This window comes from Polyodon spathula, chromosome 17, assembly GCF_017654505.1.
Source record: "Polyodon spathula isolate WHYD16114869_AA chromosome 17, ASM1765450v1, whole genome shotgun sequence".
NCBI lineage: Eukaryota > Metazoa > Chordata > Actinopteri > Acipenseriformes > Polyodontidae > Polyodon > Polyodon spathula.
In genome coordinates this window covers 35,364,081-35,377,183 of record NC_054550.1, presented here as the reverse complement: position 1 = coordinate 35,377,183, position 13,103 = coordinate 35,364,081, and the positions used below count along the sequence as shown (strand labels likewise).

The 13,103-nt window shown below is 48.5% G+C and overlaps 2 protein-coding genes across 3 annotated transcripts in view; one reads left to right on the top strand and one right to left on the bottom strand.

Annotated features, from left to right (window-relative positions):
- Positions 1-4,078, top strand: part of LOC121329990 (nidogen-2-like) — a 28,060-nt gene extending 23,982 nt beyond the window's left edge. Inside the window, exons 17-21 of the mRNA XM_041276172.1 lie at positions 72-243; positions 1,529-1,686; positions 1,996-2,119; positions 2,736-2,848; positions 3,752-4,078. Coding sequence (XP_041132106.1) covers positions 72-243; positions 1,529-1,686; positions 1,996-2,119; positions 2,736-2,848; positions 3,752-3,762 — 578 coding nt within the window. The 3' untranslated portion in view covers positions 3,763-4,078. The remainder of the gene's footprint in view (positions 1-71; positions 244-1,528; positions 1,687-1,995; positions 2,120-2,735; positions 2,849-3,751) is intronic.
- Positions 4,079-4,087: 9 nt separating this feature from the next.
- LOC121329991 (RNA transcription, translation and transport factor protein-like) lies at positions 4,088-12,734 on the bottom strand. 2 transcript variants are annotated; one of them, XM_041276174.1, is made up of 9 exons: positions 12,584-12,734; positions 8,943-9,067; positions 8,461-8,560; positions 7,989-8,069; positions 7,485-7,573; positions 7,225-7,293; positions 6,574-6,622; positions 5,032-5,223; positions 4,088-4,440 (listed from the first exon to the last, which is right to left on the bottom strand). In XM_041276174.1, the coding sequence occupies exons 1-8, from the start codon at positions 12,642-12,644 to the stop codon at positions 5,069-5,071; spliced, it is 729 nt and encodes a 242-aa protein (XP_041132108.1). In that variant the 5' UTR covers positions 12,645-12,734; the 3' UTR covers positions 4,088-4,440; positions 5,032-5,068. The 2 variants fall into 2 exon arrangements, with proteins under 2 accessions (XP_041132108.1, XP_041132107.1); XM_041276173.1 differs by lacking the exon at positions 4,088-4,440 and having other exon boundaries at positions 4,855-5,223.
- Positions 12,735-13,103: the final 369 nt, after the last annotated feature.

The window sequence follows — 13,103 nt, the reverse complement described above, 5'->3', positions numbered from 1 at the left end:
TGATTGATTGATTGATTGGTTGGTTAACTGATTGATTGATTGATTGATCGATTGCATTCTGCCGTTCCCAGGCCTCCTGAGCCCTGAGGGCCTGGCCGTTGACTACCTGCGGAGGAGCATGTTCTGGGTGGACAGCGGTCTGGACAAGATAGAAGCAGCCAGGCTGGATGGCACTGAGCGGCGCGTCCTGTTTGACACGGACCTGGTCAACCCCAGAGCTATAGCGGTGGACCCTCGGGGCGGGTATGTGCACAGCGCAGCATATTCAAACCAAATCTTTAACTATTTTTTACATTTCCCCTTTAAAAAGTCTAATCCCCAGGACAAGATAACAATAATATCACTCGGCATATTCTAGAAGCACAGATGCTTTAGAAGTGCTTGATCCACTTCCAGCCCCTCTCCCCTGTCCCCTCCTCCTCCTCCCAGGTCAGGCTGTGTGACTGTGGCAGAGAAGGCGGCTCCTGTCCAGTACTGGAGCATTATCTTGATTAAACGCTGCCTCTGGCTGTGGAGCTTCCTTTGACACGACACATTAAAGATGAGCCCTTCCTGAACAGACCTGCTAAGTGGAGCATGAGTGCTTGTGTGTGGCAGCCAGGCTCACCCAGTGTCTCAATCAGCACCACCTGGGGATCCTGCCTGTTTAAAAGCACCGCGCTGGCTCTTCTAGATGCTTTCTCCCAGTCCGGGCGCATGCATCCCTGAGAAATACCTGCGTGTACCGGCAGGAGACTTGGAGTGCTTGGTGCCCCGACTGGAGGGGTTTCAGTGACTGGCTGAAGTGCAGCGGACAGTCCCAGAGCAGATCTAGATCCTATCAGGGCAGAGGGAGGAAGCATTTCATATCAGAGGCTGCCGACGGGACAGGATCTCTGCAGTGGGAACGTGTGGTTTTAATTAAAACCTGCTGGATCGATGCAGCTTTTATTTATTTATTTTTTGGATTTGAATTTGTTGAAACGTATCTTCCTAAGAAATGCAAAAACTTTTTATTTTTAACACGCTTGTTATAAAACTCTATTGTTTTGCACTGCATCAATACACTGACTCAAACAGCCTTTGCAATTATCATATGTCCCAGAATATGTGTTTTGCAGTTAGTTTAGTGTGGCCATCAATATGCTTCCCTGTGTGGCGATTCTTATGAGATTCTCCCTCTGTTTCCAGTATTTCCAGGATCTGACCCGTAGCTCATGCACAGTGTATAATGAATAGCTGCTAAGCTTTATAGAAATGCTTTTTCAGTACACTGCTGCTTTGGAAATGTTGACAAGAGAACCCTGTAGTTTGTAGCTGTTAATTACAGTATCTGATTGGAGATCTCTATCTGTATTAGACTCCTCCTGCTGGATACTTATATAAACGGCTGTGTTTTAGATCACTGCATGCTCGACTGTATTGCTGATTGTTAAGAGCTGAAGTGACTGATGCAGGGTTAGAAACAAACAGCGGTTGCACTCTAGTCTTTGAGACTCACCTGGACCTGCAGCAGTATAATCAGTAGATGCTGTTCTCCCTCCACCAGTAACCTCTACTGGACAGACTGGAACCGCGAGGGCCCCAAAATTGAGACCTCCACGGTGGACGGAGCCAACAGGAGGGTGCTGGTCAAGGATGACATCGGGCTGCCCAACGCACTGACCTTCGACTCCCTCAGGAAGCAGCTCTGCTGGGCTGATGCTGGTATGTGTCCTTGTCATGAGCTGGGGGCTCCTCTTGAGTACGCTGGTCTGAATCTGGTAACCACAGCTGAGAAAAGCAATCTGCATTACAGCATGATGATGTGGTGTAGTAAGAGGGCAGCTCAGACTGGCCTTATTATGAGAGCAGCAGGTCTTGCCAGACCTACACACCTGACGTTCTTTAAGAGCGGCGTTTCCAAGCTGTTTCGCTGTGCTCTGCTCTGCCTGAGCACACCGCCGGCCCCACGTGACATCACCAAACACATTCTAAAGCGGGTCTCTAATTACTGCTCTCTCCTCTGATGACAAGGCACCAAGAGACTGGAGTGCGCGCAGCCAGATGGCACAGGAAGACACGTGATACACAGCAACCTGAATTACCCCTTCAGTCTGGTCAGCTACTCCAACCACTTCTACTACACGGACTGGAGAAGGTAGGTGGTGACCCATCATCCCTACCCTGCAATCAGAGGCTGGCCTCGCAGCCACACCCAGAGAAACCGATACAATTACAAAGAGACGAGCCAACGCAAAAATATAGTTTATAAAAATAGTCTTGGTCGGAACCGTTTAACCAACGTGTGTGTTTTTCTTGTTCATTGTGCCTTAGTTGATTTCACAATGCTTGGTCTTTTTTTGGGGGGGTGGGGGGACAAAATTGAAGGTGCAGCAGTAGCAGATTAATGTTTTGGGCTGTCAAATACAGAGTACGACTTGCAGCAGAACAAAGTTTTGGGTTCTGAGTTGAGAACCAAGTAATAATAAAATGTGCAACAGCCCATGTCCATAGCAGCGCTGAGATTCTGGGATCAAACACTTTCTGAAGTATTGAAGTCTCTGTTCTAATGCATTCTTGAGAAATCCTAGACAGTTCAAACTAAAGGGAGTATAAAATTGCATACAGTCTCCTGACACATGATGTTTGTCGGGGGTAAAACCGTGACACACTGAAACAGCGAGCAAGTTTTTGTAGTTTATTTAGTCGAATAGGATCGTTCCTTTTGAATGGCTCTGCAGTGTACATTAGACGTGTGATTTTGTTTTGTTCAGGGACGGGGTGATGGCACTGAGCAGAGACACCAGCCAGTTCACTGACGAGTACCTCCCTGCTCAGAGATCCCACCTGTACGGGATCACAGTGGCCTACCCTCGCTGCGTTTCAGGTAAGAGCACAGAGACGCTTTCCACTCTCTCCATCCTTGCTTCCCTGTGCCTGCTTCCTTCACTCTGCTCCTTTGTAAACAGCGTTTCCAGATCACAGGCTCCTCTTTGCATTACACCTCTGTGTCATGCTGTTAAGTTTTCCAGCTTGAGTGTCTGCTGTTGCAATGCAAGGGCAGCCCCATCGAGAAACTTGCGGATATATGGAACTTAATGCATTGCCTCAACTTGAAATTGAACTCAGATTACTGGCTTGTTGTGAACATTTTCATGCAACTCCACACACAGGCACACCTGTATGTGTGGATCAACAGTCTTCCACAGATCAGGAAAGGGCTTTGTTCAAGTGACACATGCACAATGTAACATGCTGTTCCTTTGATACACCTTTTCGGTTTACATAAAACCACCAAACTGAGGACTCAGCACGTGGCAATACAAAGGGTTAAAAAAAAGGGTCTATATTTAAGAAAAAAAAAAAACCCTGGCATTCTTTTTTGCAGTAGTTCTCATTCTGTTGCAGGACTTACTGAAAGACACAGTAATTGGCACGGTCGTTCACTAAGTGCGTGCTTCAGTGTTGGCCACAGCAGTCAATTATCTAGTGCTGTTGCCTGCTGTGTCAGGTACTGATTTATAGTTCAGATGCGTGGGAAACAAAAGAAAGTCAGACTAGTATCTACTTGCTAAGAATTCAGCATCAGATCAGCCAAAGTGAAGTACAGGTGCTGTAGTTCAAACAAGAAGTATGAAATTAACAGACCCTCACCAAGGATGACAACATGAAAGAGTAACAGTATGCAAGCTGGGAGGAAACAACAAGCATAGCGTGCACAAGCTACCCTGATTTCAAGGCACACTTTGCAATGGCTTTGTTGCTTCACTGTGTATTGTTTCCGTTGCAGGGAGGAAGTAATGGTGGAGCTAACTAGTGAAGTCTATGCAGATCTGTTGCTCGAGGGGGGAAGAATGATTTTGAGAGGACACTTCCAAAGAGGAGAACAGCATTTGAGGGGAAGAGCCTGCAAGATGGACAGGCTGGGGGAGGAGGAGAGGGGGAGGGGGGCTTTCCAGGATTGGATGGGGGTCATTTTTTCAAACAAAAACAAATCCTCGAAAACCTCCTGTAATATTCTTTTTTAATAGTACGTTTTGTAAATTTCTTGTTTTTTTTTTTATACCTCATTTTTATTACTGTATTTGTATGGTTTTAAAAGAAAAAATAAATAAAGAATGATAGGCCTGGAGGACAATCGTAATGAAACAAAAATGGAGGGAGAGAGAGGGAAGGGGAGGGAGGGAGAGGAAGGGAGAGGACATGCCATCACAAGTGCTGCTTGTTTATGTACCAGTACAGGCAGTATTGCAATGATGTATTAACTGTGCACTAAAATACAGGCGAAAAATACAGTGGAGGCAAGAGACTCAATGTCAGTGACTTGTTAGCATTTATCAACATCTATTACTTTTTCTTCTGAACCTTGTCACGTGTCCGTTTCATTTTTATTCAGTCCTGGCAGGACCTCAAGGTCCGTATGTTCACGCATGCCGTCAGAAATCCCATTAGAACCTCACGGGGCTCCCAGGTCCCAGTCTGAGGTCGTGTCGAAATATGTACATGTAAAACAAACAAAATCCTGTTTTCAAGAATTCAGGACTGAAAGGGTTAACAGGTAAAAGTAAACCCTAGAAAAAATAGGAAAAAGATAAACATTATTTTAAGCTACTGTTTAAAAAAAGAAAAGTAGCAGCAGACAATAATAATGCCATGTCTCATTTAAAAGCACAGACCCTAGTACACATGCATTTATAACTCTGTGTAGAACACTACTATAACAAAATCAAGCAGTTTGAATCATCTGATCTTAGGCTTCCAACACTAACACTTCATGTCTCCTCATGCTGGGATGTCAGTGTGACAAATGGCTTCAGCAGATAACACTGCAATACATGACAGACAAACTAGTATGACGAGACACATTTGCTAAAGTAAATAACCCAAGTCACACTGGTTTATTTATTTTATTTGACTGACTTCGGCTGATTGACCTTCCAGATCAGGTTTCACTTACTATAAATTAAATATTTAAATCATAGTCCAATGCAAACAACATTGTGTGCTGGAAGATGGTTTTCTTCAACAAGAAAAAAAAAAGTAACAAAATCATGAAATGCAAATTCCTACAAAGAAGAGCGAGTGAGCGGAGCGGAGTCTCAAGTCCTCATCTGCCCACTTTGCCCAGCCGGTGGTCAGTCTTGGGGTCGGCGATGATGGCCTGCACAGCCACGATAGCCTCGTTGATCCGGGTCTGCAGGTCTCTCAGCTCCTCGACGTGCAGCAAGCGCAGAATCGCGGCCGCCTCGTTCAGAGTGGCGTCTGTGTGAATCGCAGGGAGCGAAGAGTCAAAGACAACATCCCACTCACTGCAACACAGCTTTGTGTTCTTGTGAATCATAGCTTGCCTGACTTGAATGCCTAAAATATTTATTGTTGCTTTGAAGGCTGAGTTCACGGAGGGGGCTAAGGCCTTAGCAGTGAGTTAGCAGGCAGCTTCCACACCGGTGCGTTCCCATATACAGCACTGTCACCTGTGTGGCGCAACAGCTGCCTGTCTACACTGACTGAGCACTTTCACACCGAGCCACCAAGACATCATTAAAAAGCAATCAGGTCAAGCAAAACAAACAAACAGCACAGGGAACACCACCATATGCTGAACTGCAATGAAAAGAGCTGAGAAAACTGACAGCACCAAGGGCACTGCAGTGACGGGATCACTTTGGGTGGGGAGAGCAATAGTAAGGGGCTAATTGCTGGAGAGGATGTGTTTGCAGCATCCTCTCCGTTTCCTTGCAGCAGCTGTTGTGTCTGCGAGTGACTGGAAGGAAGTCGGCTCTAACCCTGGGAGGGTTGGGACCATCATCCACGTGAACACCAGACCAGAACAGACCCTGCTCAAATCTGACAGTGATTATGGGGCCCGCTCTGCAACAGTAACCATCAAACAGAAAAACACATCTCAATATTTCCATTACATATCATATAGACAGAGGCAGGGCTCGGGGGAGGGATTTCCCCAGGGGGCTACACATGTTACTGGTACAGCACACTAGAAGCTAAATTCCTATGGCAAGCTTTTATGAAACAATTGTTGCAGTAGGGTAGGGAGGGAGAGGGAGTCGTCAGCGGCTGGGTAAACTAGGTCTGTGACACTAACAGCCAGCCTCGTTTAATTCCAGCTGTCACACTTCTGGAAACAGCTGGCTCTCTCACAGCTCAAAGTTTTAATTCCTGTTCATTCAGTTGGAGAATCACAGAGAGAGTGTTGCTAAACCTCCCTTTCCAATCTGAATGGGAGCTCCAATTCGCTGTGAAATTAACAAAAAAATAATATTGGATGGATTTGATCTATCTATAGTATACCCTGCTGGGATAAAACTACAGCTAGATTTTTTTATTGTTTAATTTTTTTACAGCACTGAGGAATCACCATGGATTGCATCAACCACCTGTTCATAAAAACAATCAGGGCTAGTGATCATGTGTAAATTATTTTCATTAATTTATAGAAATGGCAGAACTTTCCCAATACAGGTTTGCAATGGAGATTGCAATGCAATGGAGACTGGTTATGCAACAGATCAGCAAGGCTGTAGCACCTCACAGTGGCCAGAGATGTAAACTCTGCACATCTTCTGAAGGTTTGCTCCACACTCTGCAACTTACCTCCTGTATCGAAGCCAAGCAGGTGCTGTTCCAAGGCGACCGGCAAACCCTTCAAAGAAATTAAAAAACAACATCACACAAAACAGATCCTGCAGCAAAGTGAACAGACTGCACACAACATGCGTGACCTCTGTCCCTGCACTGTCATGAGGAACAGCCTTACCCCTGAGGACACCTCACTAACATGTTATTTAAGTTTGCTAATGCACGGAGACACTAGGATACGATCAGCCTACACTCTGCTGGAAAGCCACAGCTGGACTTCTGAGAGCATTTCACAGCACCGGGAACTCCCTGGACTGGACCGGACACTTGTTTTTAGGGATACTACAGACCAGGGTGATTTACATAACCTGTCATGCTGTAAAATGCTCTAAAAAACCCCAGCTTTGGCTTATGAAAGATGGGTATACAGGCTGATCCAAATGACCCCTCAGCAATGCAATAGGTGGTGCAAACAAACTTCACATTATTTATTAAACCCAACAACTGCTTCATCAAATAACCTTTGTTAAACATACAAGCACCAATACTTGCACACTACCAATACTTTAACACTGACGAAATATACTGTCACAAACTTTTACTGCCCAATATGTATATTATGCCAGTGCACCATGCATTGTAGAACGCCCCCAAACCCTCTCTCACCTCTTTGGACATGCCTGCCTTTGCTATGGCTTCTTGAGTCAAGCGTTCCTGAACCAGAATTCGAATAGCCTGCAACCAGACAGCATGGAGAACACACTTTAAAAAATATAGGCAACAGTGACACCCATTTAGCTGTCACTCCTTCTCCAGGCATGAAATGTAGTATACTTTCTTACTGAGATCTCCCGTCTTAATTGTGAATACTGGGTCCAATGTAGTTTGACACACACACACACACACACACACACACACACACTTACCTTTAGCATTACCAGGTAGTCGTCATGGCGTTGGATCTGAAGGAGATTGGCTAGAGCCAACACGCCTGCCTTAAAATCAGGGTTATTGACTGGAAGACAAAGAAAGCACAAAAGAGAGGCTGAGCGATGCAACCAAAGACTGAGGCATTTCCCGAGTTACAGTAACAGAGGGGATTATTGCTGTGGGACTAGCCTGGGTCAATGGCATCCAGACTGTCAAAGTTTTGGATCAAGTTTTTTCCCCCCCCATTAAACTGTTTCACCGATCCTGATCCGCACTAATCCTGGACTGGATTAGCAGGATGAGCTTTGTGTTTTATGTGACCAATACAAAAGATTGAGGTTGCATCAACACGACATCTATTTTAGTTTGCAGTAACAAACAGAATGGCTCAGACTGCTGTGCCACAGGATCAGAGGCATTTTCTATCCTTTTTTTTCTTAGTGGAATATGTCTTAACACATGCTGGTAAACGCTCGAAGGCCAGTGAGGAGCGCACTCACTGTCCAGGTGGATGAGTGGGTCCGACTGGGTCCGAGTGTTATCCACGGCTGCGCGAGGCTGGCAGTTCTTGTATTTGTCCGCTGTTTGGAAAGCAAACGCACAGATTAGATCTCCAGGAAATAACTAATGTACATTATTGCCAGCTTTGTAGCAACAACAAAAAAAACTTTTAAAAAGCAACACTGACACCGAGGCAGAGGCACAGAACCAGGTGGGACCAGAGAGGGCAATCGGGATGAACAGTGAACTATATCTGGCACAAAATCGCCATCTCTGTGCTTGAGTAGGATAGCAATGGGCCATGCAGCACTGTACAGTATGCAGTATAATGGTACATTGGTAGAGCTGTAAGGCAGAAGGAGCCACATTCACAAAGCACTCAGTACTGTGCTCATTTTAAACCATTTGTTCTGAAAAACTGAAAATAAACTGTTACAGAACTGGCAAGAAAGAGAAGAGGCAATACTGTACCATTGTCTCCATACTCGAAGCGCACTGCCAGGCTCAGCAGCCAGTCCACAGCCTCCTGCCGCTCCAGCACAGTGAAGGGGCTGGCGACATCTTGCAGGTACTGGAAAACAAGAGAGGAGGAGGGAGCGACTAGGGCCTCCTACCAGTACACACTACAGAAGTCCTCTGCACACACAGGCAGACTGGCTCAGCCTGCATTCTAGCCCAGTGGAGCTGCTCACTCTCACACAAGCAGACTGGCCCAGCGTGCATTCTAGCCCAGTGGAGCTGCACACTCTCACCTCACACACAGGCAGACTGGCTCAGCATGCATTCCAGCCCAGTGGAGCTGCACACTCTCCCTCACACACAGGCAGACTGGCTCAGCATGCATTCCAGCCCAGTGGAGCTTAACACTCTCCCTCACACACAGGCAGACTGGCTCAGCATGCATTCTCAGTAGGTTCCCAGGTTGCTGTCTGTTTTCCCACACTCTTCCTCACCTTCTCAAAGTGTTTTGGCCACTCAGGGCTGTGTATGTTCCTCAGGTTCCCCCGGTCTTCAATCTTGTAGTGTCTGATCTTCTGATCCTCGAGCCAGACTATGAAGTTCCTGAATTCTGTCTCGTCTGAAAGGCAGGTCAAAGGAAACACAGGTGAGCTAAAGTCAGCGCGGTCTGCTGCCCTCTGGGGGTCGGAGAAAGGCACTGCAGCTTCTACTGCTCTGCACAGGGAATAAATACAGTTTTTATCATAAAACTAAAACTTCCAGCTGACCAGTGGAATCGTTAATAAAAAAAAAACATTTATAAACAGATAAATAAAATAATGAATTAACTCACAAAGCAGACTTTTTTTGGCAGTTTACTGCACCGTTTACTTTTTCGCTTTCTACACAACTGAAATACACTACTTTTTAATCACTTACCCTTTTGTGTGTGTGTATATGTGTATATATATATATATATATATTAATCTATATATATAGCTATGGGCTCTAAGCCTTAACCACAGTTTGTGTTGTGTTAATGATTGTACACAGAAACGTGTATAGTGGCACGATAGCTGGGTGCAAGTATATATATATATATATATATATATATATATATATATAGTCAATAAATATATATATTTTAATCACAAATCTACTCTTTTGTATGTATTATATCAACCTGATTGGGAGACTGTACAGGAGGTTGTTACACGGGGGTCGGTCCCCTTGTACAGGAGGTTGTTACACGGGGCCCCCTCCCCTTGTACAGGAGGTTGTTACACAGGGTCTCTCCCCTTGGTTGTTACACGGGGGTCTACGTACAGGAGGTTGTTACACGGGGCTCCTCCCCTTGTACAGGAGGTTGTTACACGGGGGTCGCTCCCCTTGTACAGGTGGTTGTTACACAGGGGTCGCTGTACAGGAGGTGTTACACGGGGGTCGCTCCCCTTGTACAGGAGGTTGTTACACGGGGTCGCTCCCCTTGTACAGGAGGTTGTTACACAAACCTCCCCTTGTACAGGAGGTTGTTACACGGGGGTCTCTCCCCTTGTACAGGAGGTTGTTACACGGGGGTCGCTCCCCTTGTACAGGAGGTTGTTACACGGGGGTCGCTCCCCTTGTACAGGAGGTTGTTACACGGGGGTCGCTCCCCTTGTACAGGAGGTTGTTACACGGGGCTCCCTCCCCTTGTACAGGAGGTTGTTACACGGGGGTCGCTCCCCTTGTACAGGAGGTTGTTACACGGGGGTCGCTCCCCTTGTACAGGAGGTTGTTACACGGGGGTCCCTCCCCTTGTACAGGAGGTTGTTACACGGGGGTCGCTCCCCTTGTACAGGAGGTTGTTACACGGGGCTCCCTCCCCTTGTACAGGAGGTTGTTACACGGGGGTCTCTCCCCTTGTACAGGAGGTTGTTACACGGGGGTCGCTCCCCTTGTACAGGAGGTTGTTACACGGGGGTCTCTCCCCTTGTACAGGAGGTTGTTACACGGGGGTCTCTCCCCTTGTACAGGAGGTTGTTACACGGGGTCTCTCCCCTTGTACAGGAGGTTGTTACACGGGGTCTCTCCCCTTGTACAGGAGGTTGTTACACGGGGGTCTCTCCCCTTGTACAGGAGGTTGTTACACGGGGGTCGCTCCCCTTGTACAGGAGGTTGTTACACGGGGGTCGCTCCCCTTGTACAGGAGGTTGTTACACGGGGGTCGCTCCCCTTGTACAGGAGGTTGTTACACGGGGGTCGCTCCCCTTGTACAGGAGGTTGTTACACGGGGGTCTCTCCCCTTGTACAGGAGGTTGTTACACGGGGGTCTCTCCCCTTGTACAGGAGGTTGTTACACGGGGGTCTCTCCCCTTGTACAGGAGGTTGTTACACGGGGGTCGCTCCCCTTGTACAGGAGGTTGTTACACGGGGGTCGCTCCCCTTGTACAGGAGGTTGTTACACGGGGGTCGCTCCCCTTGTACAGGAGGTTGTTACACGGGGGTCGCTCCCCTTGTACAGGAGGTTGTTACACGGGGGTCGCTCCCCTTGTACAGGAGGTTGTTACACGGGGGTCGCTCCCCTTGTACAGGAGGTTGTTACACGGGGGTCGCTCCCCTTGTACAGGAGGTTGTTACACGGGGGTCGCTCCCCTTGTACAGGAGGTTGTTACACGGGGGTCGCTCCCCTTGTACAGGAGGTTGTTACACGGGGGTCGCTCCCCTTGTACAGGTGGTTGTTACACGGGGGTCGCTCCCCTTGTACAGGAGGTTGTTACACGGGGGTCGCTCCCCTTGTACAGGAGGTTGTTACACGGGGGTCGCTCCCCTTGTACAGGAGGTTGTTACACGGGGGTCGCTCCCCTTGTACAGGAGGTTGTTACACGGGGGTCGCTCCCCTTGTACAGGAGGTTGTTACACGGGGGTCGCTCCCCTTGTACAGGAGGTTGTTACACGGGGGTCGCTCCCCTTGTACAGGAGGTTGTTACACGGGGGTCGCTCCCCTTGTACAGGAGGTTGTTACACGGGGGTCGCTCCCCTTGTACAGGAGGTTGTTACACGGGGGTCGCTCCCCTTGTACAGGAGGTTGTTACACGGGGGTCGCTCCCCTTGTACAGGAGGTTGTTACACGGGGGTCGCTCCCCTTGTACAGGAGGTTGTTACACGGGGGTCGCTCCCCTTGTACAGGAGGTTGTTACACGGGGGTCGCTCCCCTTGTACAGGAGGTTGTTACACGGGGGTCGCTCCCCTTGTACAGGAGGTTGTTACACGGGGGTCGCTCCCCTTGTACAGGAGGTTGTTACACGGGGGTCGCTCCCCTTGTACAGGAGGTTGTTACACGGGGGTCCCTCCCCTTGTACAGGAGGTTGTTACACGGGGGTCGCTCCCCTTGTACAGGAGGTTGTTACACGGGGGTCTCTCCCCTTGTACAGGAGGTTGTTACACGGGGGTCTCTCCCCTTGTACAGGAGGTTGTTACACGGGGGTCTCTCCCCTTGTACAGGAGGTTGTTACACGGGGGTCGCTCCCCTTGTACAGGAGGTTGTTACACGGGGGTCGCTCCCCTTGTACAGGAGGTTGTTACACGGGGCTCCCTCCCCTTGTACAGGAGGTTGTTACACGGGGGTCTCTCCCCTTGTACAGGAGGTTGTTACACGGGGGTCTCTCCCCTTGTACAGGAGGTTGTTACACGGGGGTCGCTCCCCTTGTACAGGAGGTTGTTACACGGGGGTCGCTCCCCTTGTACAGGAGGTTGTTACACGGGGGTCGCTCCCCTTGTACAGGAGGTTGTTACACGGGGGTCTCTCCCCTTGTACAGGAGGTTGTTACACGGGGGTCAGTCCCCTTGTACAGGAGGTTGTTACACGGGGGTCTCTCCCCTTGTACAGGAGGTTGTTACACGGGGGTCTCTCCCCTTGTACAGGAGGTTGTTACACGGGGGTCGCTCCCCTTGTACAGGAGGTTGTTACACGGGGGTCGCTCCCCTTGTACAGGAGGTTGTTACACGGGGGTCGCTCCCCTTGTACAGGAGGTTGTTAAACAGTCCGCTTCGCTGACCGACCCCGCATTGAGACTCGACTCTGCGGGCCTGCGTGTTATTTTCCAGGCTAGCTCACTGGAATCCACAAACGCCAGCCTGTGCTTTAAACTGTGTTTTTTTCTTCTCGTAAGCTTACCTGTGCAGTTAAACCCAGCGGGGTTGTGATAATCGAGAGCAGCGAGCTTCCTGCGAAACATCTTCAGGCGTGCGGAGGTGATGCTCAATCGCGTCGCTTTAAAACCGCTAATATTTCAATCCTGCTCGCCTCACAGACATCCGGGAGGCGGGCCACGCCGACACATGTGACTGACGGTCCATCCAGCCAACCGAATAGCGAGATATTTGGACGGGCGTCAGTGGGCGGGTAAAACTCGCACAGAATCGCGGAGCGTTCTGCGAGGGCTGCTGCGTGACGTCACTCAAGTGCAGGCGCAGATGTGTGCAGATTCTGCGCAGCCCAGCGCACTCCGGGAGGCTGGCTGCGGCTGTGAACCACAGAGACGATGCCGAGATCACGAGTGAGCTGCTAATCGGAATGCTAATAACCACTGAAACTAATGAGATTAATTTCACGAGATGTAAAATAATAATAGTAGTTTTAAAAACTGTGTTTATTTATTACCTTAAAATAAATACTACATGAATATAATACATGA